The sequence below is a fragment of the Octopus bimaculoides genome, chromosome 11, assembly GCF_001194135.2.
Source record: "Octopus bimaculoides isolate UCB-OBI-ISO-001 chromosome 11, ASM119413v2, whole genome shotgun sequence".
Classification (NCBI taxonomy): Eukaryota; Metazoa; Mollusca; class Cephalopoda; order Octopoda; family Octopodidae; genus Octopus; species Octopus bimaculoides.
In genome coordinates, this window is record NC_068991.1 from 43,244,287 (window position 1) to 43,253,699 (window position 9,413).

Sequence of the window (9,413 nt, forward strand, 5' to 3'; positions counted from 1 at the left end):
CATGTACATGTATACATATACATCTCTCTCTCTCTCTCTCTTTCTTTCTCTCTCTGTGAAAGTATCGAAATGTGATTGTTTCAGTTAGTGGAATAGTTTCATTTTTAAAGTGAAAGTATTTGACATGAGTGTTTTTGTTTCACTTTTGACACGTAATACTTAAATAGTGGAGGAGATATTATGTTGCCGTGGGCTCGAACTCTGCAAGAAGTTAAAAATTTTTTTGACTAAAACACAACTGGAACCCTAAGTAAGGCATGTGTAAAATTTGAATGAAATTGGTTGCGTAGTTCTCGAGTTTTAGGGATTCACACAGACAGACAGACAGACACACATTCTCATTTTTATATATATAGATAGGACATATGCTTAGATTGTTGTTAGTGTTCTTAAGCAGATCTATGACAAAAATGTTCCAGAGCAATACCTAGAACTATCTCCCTTGTATATACAATGCTTCAGTGAAGTTCAAAACTACACTACACATTTCATTATTTACTGGTTGGTTGTGTATGTGATTCAGTGAAGTAATAATAGAATGCAGTGTAGCAGATAGGCTTGCCACAATTATATCCATCTATGCAGCTTCTTTGCCCACTATTTCTGGAAGGGTTGTGGAGTGGAGTCCTCAGGTACCTTCAACCTAGGGTCCTATCAGAAGCAACCATCATTAAACTTTCTGGCAGGATTCCTAAGTGTGACCAGCTATGACTATGGATATTATCCAACTATCTCATTCTTAGTCTACTCCTACATCTCCTGCTGGTTGACTCGGCTTCAAGAATCTGTCTTGTGATTCTTTCCTGCAACATTCTAATTACATGTCCATAGTACCACAGCTGTGATCTCTCAATGTGGAAAAGTAGCAGCTCAACATGGAGAGACTCCCTGATCTCCAAGCTATTCATCCTATCAAGTAACATTACTCTAGAGATCCTTCAGAAAAATCCCATTTTGGCCATAGTATAATAATCAAGAAATATTGCATCCACTTTCCTGTTCGTTTTGCTTACCTATAATTGAAGGATTAAAGAATTTACAGTAGCAAAATATAAGATACCCTCATTCATTGAAGTTAATCAAAAGTCATAGACAACTGTTTGTATAGTTTAGGGTCAACAATCCAACTCATATTGCAGTTATTTTATGTGAATAAAATTGTTGTTTAGTCCTAGTTAAGATTATGATCAAAGGTATTACAGCCTTGGAAATCAGAAATCCTGCTGTGCATGCATATATATATATATATATTAGTCAACATTGTCCAATATGCCTTTACATCTTTATCTTTTACTTGCTTCAATCCAAAGATTGCAGCCATGCTGGGGCACCAACTTAAAGGATTTAGTCAAACAAATCAACCCCAGTACATCTAAATGATGATGATGATGATGATTATTATTATTATTATTAGTTGTGATTTAGTCTCAAATCAATCCTAATGAAGCAGACCTGTGATCAAAATGTTCTAGCTGTGTCCATCCTGTCTTTTGCTAAGAAAATGTCTAATCGAATATAATCCAATGTGCTCTGCTTTTCCTGAAGGATGTAGCTACTATTGCAGTTGTGTTGTCTGACAAAGATCTTTAATTCTCAATATTCCAATCCCCCAAGCTGTAAATAGGGATCAACCAGGTGAGGTACTCAGTACAATGAGGTAGCAGTAGTACTGTAAAACTAGATCATCAAGTTTGTTTGCAGTTCTCATTTCAAATTTTCTCATGGGTCTTGAGAATGCAATGAGAAACTATTGTTGTCTCTACAGTCTCAGTATAAAAACAGATTTCTATATCATTTTATATATACACTATATTATTTTATATATTTTTGTTGTTTTTTCTTTTAGGTTGTTGGTTGGTTTACACACTGGGAACCAAAACGACCATTTGCTATGGATATGGCTGGGTTTGCTATAAATTTGGAAAGGATATTTCATTATAAAAAAGCACTGTTTACATACAAAGTACCTCGAGGTTATCAAGAATCTGTTTTGCTTAAACATCTAGGAGTGACTATTTCAGACCTTGAACCAAAAGCTGACCTATGTACTAAGGTTAGGATTTTTAATACTTTTTATATTTATGCAAAGATTTTTTTCCTTACTGTAGATACCCAAGTTGAAAAAGAAAGGAGAGTTAGAGAGTAAGATAAGGAGAGCAATAGTGAGAGAGATGATAGTGAAGACATGTTGGGATATGCCCTCGAGGGACTTTGTGGGTGGTGAGAATAGGTGAGGTGATATAGAAGTCTGGATTGGGTGAGTAGGCAGGATGAGGTGATTGTAACAAATGGTGGAGAGAAATATAGGAGAGGCTTAAGAGCTGGGGTTGCAGCAGATATGCACACCATGAAATTCATCAGAGTGCTTTCCAACATGATCATAGAAATCCCCAGCCATGATAACATCATTGTTTTTCATAGCCAAGGTAGTCCACAGAAGGGATATGTAAAAAAAGCGTTTTGAACAACTGCCAGCCTGACATCTAGAGCATATGCAGAGATAAAAAACACTTACATTTAACAAGACTATTTTTAGTTTAATAATCTTATTACCTACCCTGGCTACCTCAGTCAACTTATTCATTCGTTTCTCTGCTAGAATACCTACACCCACCCAGAAAAAATTTGTATCTATTTTCCTTGCCCACAAGCAGTCTAGCCAAGGCTCCCCTCCATCATACCTCTTGTATGCAGCATACATTTATGCCTCTGCTCAAGCATTTCAACAATATCACCAGACCTACCTTTCATTGTGCTAATGTTGATTGTAGCAGCTCTAAGCTTGTGGACCTGGGAAGCCTGGGAGGGTAATTGGGGAAACATTTTCAACATCTGGAAAGAAGATCTTTGCTGTTGCTTGCCTGGTTGTAGTGGGTCCTTATGCATAGTGACAGTAAGTATTGGTTGTGACATGGATTACAATTACAATTCCTTTCAGTCCCTTAAAGCCTTCATGGGTACATAACTGTTAGTGTGGGGTGGTGAGTAGATAAGGTTTGAGGAATGAGAAAATTGTTATTATTAAGTCACCAAATAATGTTTTTGTCAATGCAGAAAGAACCAAGCACACTGTAATAACATATACCTATAAATTATCATCATTATCAAAGTGTAAACATATATACATATACACATAAGGCAGAGACATGAACATACATATATAACACAGTCACATATAGATGTTAATACATGCATGTAGACCCACAGGACACATACATATATATATACCCATGCACTCGTATAACATTTCATAGATTGTTATACTGTCATCTGCAATAAATATATAGGCGCAGGAGTGGCTGTATGGTAAGAAGCTTGCTTCCCAACCACATGGTTCCAGGTTCAGTCCCATTGCATGGCCACTTGGGTGTGTCTTCTACTATAGCCTCAGGCCAACCAAAGCCCTGTGAGTGGATTTGGTAGATGGAAACTGAAAGAAGCCCGGCATATATATATATATATATTTGTGTTTGTGTTTGTCTCCCCACCATCACTTGACAATTGATGTTGGTGTGTTTATATCCCTGTAACTTAGCAGTTCAGCAAAAGAGACCGATAGAATAAGTGCTAGGCTTACAAAGAATGAGTCCTGGGGTCAATTTCTTTGACTAAATGTGGTACTCCAACATGGCCAGTCAAATGACTGCAACAAGTAAAAGAATAAAATTTATATATGTGATAACATTTTGTAAACAAACTTTGGAAGCGTCAAATGTGTTTGGTATTTTACAGATGAGAAAGTAAATTTCAAATGCAGTAAAGCTGTAAGAACAGTAGAAAAAAGTTGGCAGCAGATGGCTACGAGAGCCACTGGCAACATTTTCCTGTCTTATAAGGGTTAATACACAATCTTCCTCTGCTGTTCTTACAACTTTACGTTTGAAATTTACTTTCTTGTCTGTAAAACATATATATATACTTATATATTATAAATATGCGCACACAATCATATGCCCATTACACTCCTATGCACATGCTCATACATAAGCAGATATAACATACACATGCAGTCATATGTACACATGTGCTTGAACCTCCTTTATAAAAGGTGGTGATGAGGGGTGAGAGTTGGTAACAGGAGTGAATTGAGATTGCATAATTGTATGCAACTAGTAATTTTCCAAACATATCCTTGATGGAAGTTAGAGACATATTTGTTATTACTGCTAGAAAGCCCCCCACCCCCATTAAGATATCTCTGACAGAAATTGGAAGTTATAAAATTATCATTCTAACATTTCATTTTAGACAATATTTCTCTATGGTTTCAGATTTTGGTTTGGCATACCCAAACAGTGAGACCAAAACTAAAGAATGAAGTTGAAATGAAAAAGAAAATTGGTCATGGTTCAGATATCAACATTGAGCTATAACAAAATTTTTTATTTTTTAATAAAATTTTTAAGAAAATAAAATGTTTGTCTGGTTTTAGAGAATGTTATAAATCGACAAAAATGCCATTATTTATTTTTATAATGGGCATCAAATCAATATTTCAACAGAGCTACTTTCATTTTTAAGATCAAGGAACTTCTTTTTGATACTAAGTGTTACCATTAAGTTTGCGTGGGTTGGATGATTCTGTAATTTCAGGCCATTTGCAGAGCTTGTTAGATTGTTTCTTTTTTGAATTGTTTTCATTTTGTGTTCTTAAGTTCACTGATATGAATAATGTACTTTACTTCATAAAACATCACCATCTGCAACAATACTTTGACTTAATAATCCAGCACCTTATGTACATGTGAGGACATGTGACTTAGTGGTTAAGGTGTTTGGTTTACAATCAATCAACTCAGCTAAAAAACTGCTCTCTCCTCCAGCTATCACAGCCTTGATTATCCACTAGGTTAAGGGTGAGAGGGAGAAGATATCTATAGCTGCTCACGACTATATAAGCACCCAAAACAATTTGTGAAGGCATGATACAAGCTACCAGGTCATATTCACTGAGATTGCAGAATATGTACATAAAGATTATACAAATCTAGTTGGTTAGATGTCCCACAATTTCTAGCATGTAGGTAATGGGGTCAACATACACTTTTGAAGTGATATGGTAAGTATAGACATTTTATAAAATAGGAAAATGTAAGAAGAGAGAAAAAATGAGATGTAGAAGGCATAAAAAAAGGAGAAACTCAGAAATCCATTTCAAAACTTCCACAAAATTCACTTTTCTAAATATCAGAGGATAATAGTCACTAACTTGACCCTTAATCAACTAGGTGCAGGAAAGTCCCAGCTTCATGCATGTGTTTTTGGCTAAACCAAAACATTTAACAGTATCACACAGCTCTAGTGCTGATTTCAAATTTAAAATTATACAGATTTGAAAATTAGTGATGCTGAAACAAAATATAGGTATAATGCAATGTTGGATAATATTACCCACACAAAATTTCTTTGTTGAGCCTTGTTAGGTCTGTGGCAATAAACTCTCAGAAAGCTGCATCTGCAGTTCAGCTGAACTCAGTTTAGCCATTTCACATCAAATACTTTTTGAACTTGCACACAATTTCCAAATGAAAAACCTGTCAATAGAGAGAGACTGCACTATCTTGTATTGCCTTTCATACAGCATATCAAGTAGAAGCATTTAGCAATGATTCAATATTCTAAGATGTTCTTTCCTGTTTCATTCTTAACCCATCTTGGGGTATCACTGAAGAATCATTCCATAGTAAAGAAAAAAATAAACAGCAAAAGCAAATTAACCAGATAGAGTTAATGCTTTTTCTCGCTTCTTCACAGAATTACATAAATAAAGTGCAATGGTTTGAATGGGAATAAATTATGAAGTTTATATTATTATATTAAATATTCATGTATACATACTAGTATGATTAAGGCAGTTAATTAGCAAAGTCGTTAGTATTGAACAGAATGCTTTGTGATATTCATTCCAGCTGTGTTCAAATTCCACCAAGGTTAACTTTGCATTTCATCCTTTTAAGGTCAATAAAAGTATCAGTGAAATAATGGGAGACGATTATTTTTCTCTTACAGACACACTTTCTCTCTAGAAGAAATCAGCTGTGTTCAGAAATATCAAGAGATGGACTCACCAGGTTTAAAATGTCCACGACATGCCATATGTCATGATGACAGGCACCCCTATGATTCCTTGAAGAGTTGCAGACCATTACCTATACTAGTATGACTAAGAAAAAAATAATGCCTATAACATGAACAGTATTCAGTAAGAAGTAAGGGCCTCTATGAAACAAATTTATATTGCTTTGAATCTCTATTTCTTTTCACAAGTTACTAATGCTTGGGAATGGAATGAATGTCAACTGATTATGAACAGTTGAACAGAAAATAAAATACACTTGATATATGACACTGCTACCAGCAAATAAAATATTACATAATATACACACATCATTGTGTCTGAGGTGAAAATATGTTTTCTATAACTTACTAGAGTTACCTTACTCTAGGAAAAAGTGTGAGATAAGTGTAGTTATTTTGAAATTGAGGTCTGGAGTTTGGAATGGTACCAGAGAAGGTAACACTATTGTAAGGCAGCTTTTAGAATAGACTGTAGGTGACATTTGTTCTTTTGGTGTTAGAAATGACAATATAGCTGACTGGAATTGTTTAGCTCAAGGACAATCTAGATCAGACCAACTTAGGATCAAAGATGTTTCATCCATGACCCTCCCATCTTTTTTCCAGGTGATGTATGTAGCACATTATCCAAAGTGTCCTTTGTTTTTTAAGCTGGCAGAGTTTCATCTGAGTAATTTTGGGTGCCATTTATAGCAGGTCAAGTCACCCATAGAGGCTTTGTTGTTGGCTCATAAGAGAAGCAAGTGCAACAGGCAGTTTGAAATACTCCAAGTAACCAGTGAAACTATGATTTTTATGCACCTTTCAAGCCTCCTTTTTTCTATCAAAAAGAGAATATAATCAATTAAAGGATATACTAACAGTATCTATTATTATTTATCATGTAGTTAGTATTAGTCCCAGAGGAATGAATACCATTGTGAATCCAGCACCAAGACCATCAATAGGATTTGAATTCAAAAATAGTAACATCCCATCATTGACTTATCAGAGGCCTAAAACAAGACATGCAGGACATTATAATACAATACAAACTGCTTTATAAGATAAATGTCATACGTTTTAAATAACAGTTGATTTATATTTATAAATAGTCTAGACTTGTATTCAGGTATACTACAGAAGGTGAGAACAAACTAACTAGTTAAGCTGGTATGTAACTGTTTCATATGACCATAAGTTCATACCTTTTGTACTGACATCCAGGCAAAATTTCTATATTTCTTTACCTTGCACATGCCTTGGGCCAACCAAAACCTTATGAGTGGATTTGGTAGACAGAAACTGAAAGTAGTCCATCATATGTGTGTGTGTGTGTGTGTGTTCGTCCCCCACTACCGCTTGACAGCTGGTGTTGGTGTATTTACATCCCCGCAACTTAGTGGTTTGCCAAAAGACACTGATAGAATAAGTACCATGCTTAAAAATTTCAAAAGGAAGGTATTAGTTGAAACCATCAATCCCAGCAAAATAAAGTACTGGTACTTTATTTTATGGAAGCTGGAGGAAAGAAAGGCAAAGATGATCTCAGTAGGATTTGAACTCAAAATGTAAAGAGCTGAAACAAGTACTGCAAGGCATTTTTTCTAATGCTCTAATGATCCTGCTAGTCAACCAACTTTAAATAATGTCTAATTTAAGTACAAGGTCAACACTTTTGCAGTGAGAGCATTAGTTGATGCCATTGAGCCCACTACTTGACTGATACTTTATTGAGCCAATAATGATGAAATTACAATGGAATTTGAACTCAGAACATAAAGAGCCAGAACAAATACCACAAAACATTTTTCCAACACTAACAATTCTGCTAGCTTGCCCCTCAATTTACAAATAATGAAATTCTAACTTGAACTTCATGGTTATGTGGTATGCCTTACAAAGTATATGCAACAATATGCATATGTTCAAAATTTCAAACAAATTGTGGAAAAATACAGTAAAAGTTTTTAAAAATAAAATAAAAAAAGAAATGGCAAACTAAAACATCACCAGTAGAATTGTATAAATAATTAAATTTTTTCATTTTAATTATATTTATTGTATAGAATTTACATTTGTCTTAATATTTAAAATACTCAGACAAAATTGTCTTTAAAATAAAATAAACCTTATTCATAATAAAGTGAAAATTAATGTATCAAGTAGCATTGGCAATTTGAGTCTATTAAGATTAAAATAATACTACTAGTCTCATATGACAGGGGTAAAATGTCACAAAGAAATATTTTCAAAAATATCTTTAAAAAAAAATGCAGTAGTTTTAATACTGAAACAGAGAAGTGTGAGTTGAGAATACCAACATTTCAAGACAAATTCCTCAGCTATTCATGATACTATCTTTCAGAATTCCTGGCATTTATTCAGATGGCCCAAACTAGATTTCTTAGATGAAAAATAGAGAATAGAGAATTATATTTCTAAAGAACTATCAGCATATACTCAGTTACAACAAAATCATCATAGCAGTAATTAAAAAAAAAAAAAAGGCTTGAGTAGAGTGCTTATCAGCACAGTGGCATTCTACTGTCAACAGGAGCAGCCTACAAAGATTGCATTTTGGGAGAGGATTGAGGACAATTTATGAGAGTAGAAGAACATGATCAAGAGTGAGCAAAATAAATTATATAGCAGTTTGGCAGTTGATATGCAATTCTATCAGTTCAATAAAGTTGTTTAGCCCCAAATCAACCTTGACCGAGCAGATCATGAGCAAAGGGTATTCTAACTGTAACCTTCTGACTTTTCTTTTTCAGACTATAACTAAGGCTTCATTATCCAATGTGTCCGTTCTTTATTTAGGATGGCAAAGTGTGATTAAAGAACCTGCTTTTTCTATTTAGTCAAATGACCATGATGCTTTATTCTCAGCTTAGAAAATATTGAATGGCCAGGTGTTGATCTGAACATAGTCAATCGATTGATGCCCAAAAAATTACAACCCTCTGCAACATTAGTTAGATACATTACTAACCTATGCAAATAAATCTGCTTTTTAGTGTCCTGAATATAAGATAGTTTCCAGATATGATAATAATGCTCATGATTAATGCTGAAGTGTTGGCCATTTTCTTTTTTTTTTTTTTTATGTTTTAGGGAAAAAAAAACAGCACCCATTATCCTTTTTGGAACCTGATACTGGTAAGAGGAAGAGAGGAGGTTATTCTTAGATAGGAGACCTGGCCCAAATGCTTGCAATAGAGTGAACTTCATTAAAGGCACTCAAGAGACTGGTGCTGGTGTTAAATTGGACAACAGATTACTTTAGCATCTGTCAGTATGTTCACTCCTGAAGTGGACTAACATATTTCTTTCATTATCATCCATTTAGGTCT

General features: G+C 34.5%; 1 protein-coding gene across 2 annotated transcripts in view; it reads left to right on the plus strand.

The window, feature by feature from the left end:
• The window catches only part of LOC106873166 (galactosylgalactosylxylosylprotein 3-beta-glucuronosyltransferase 1), a 66,576-nt gene extending 62,161 nt beyond the window's left edge, over nt 1-4,415 (plus strand). For both annotated transcript variants that reach the window (XM_052971763.1, XM_014920395.2), the window contains 2 exons: nt 1,847-2,053; nt 4,272-4,415. In XM_052971763.1, the coding sequence (XP_052827723.1) occupies nt 1,847-2,053; nt 4,272-4,373 (309 nt within the window). In that variant the 3' untranslated portion in view covers nt 4,374-4,415. The remainder of the gene's footprint in view (nt 1-1,846; nt 2,054-4,271) is intronic.
• Nucleotides 4,416-9,413: the final 4,998 nt, after the last annotated feature.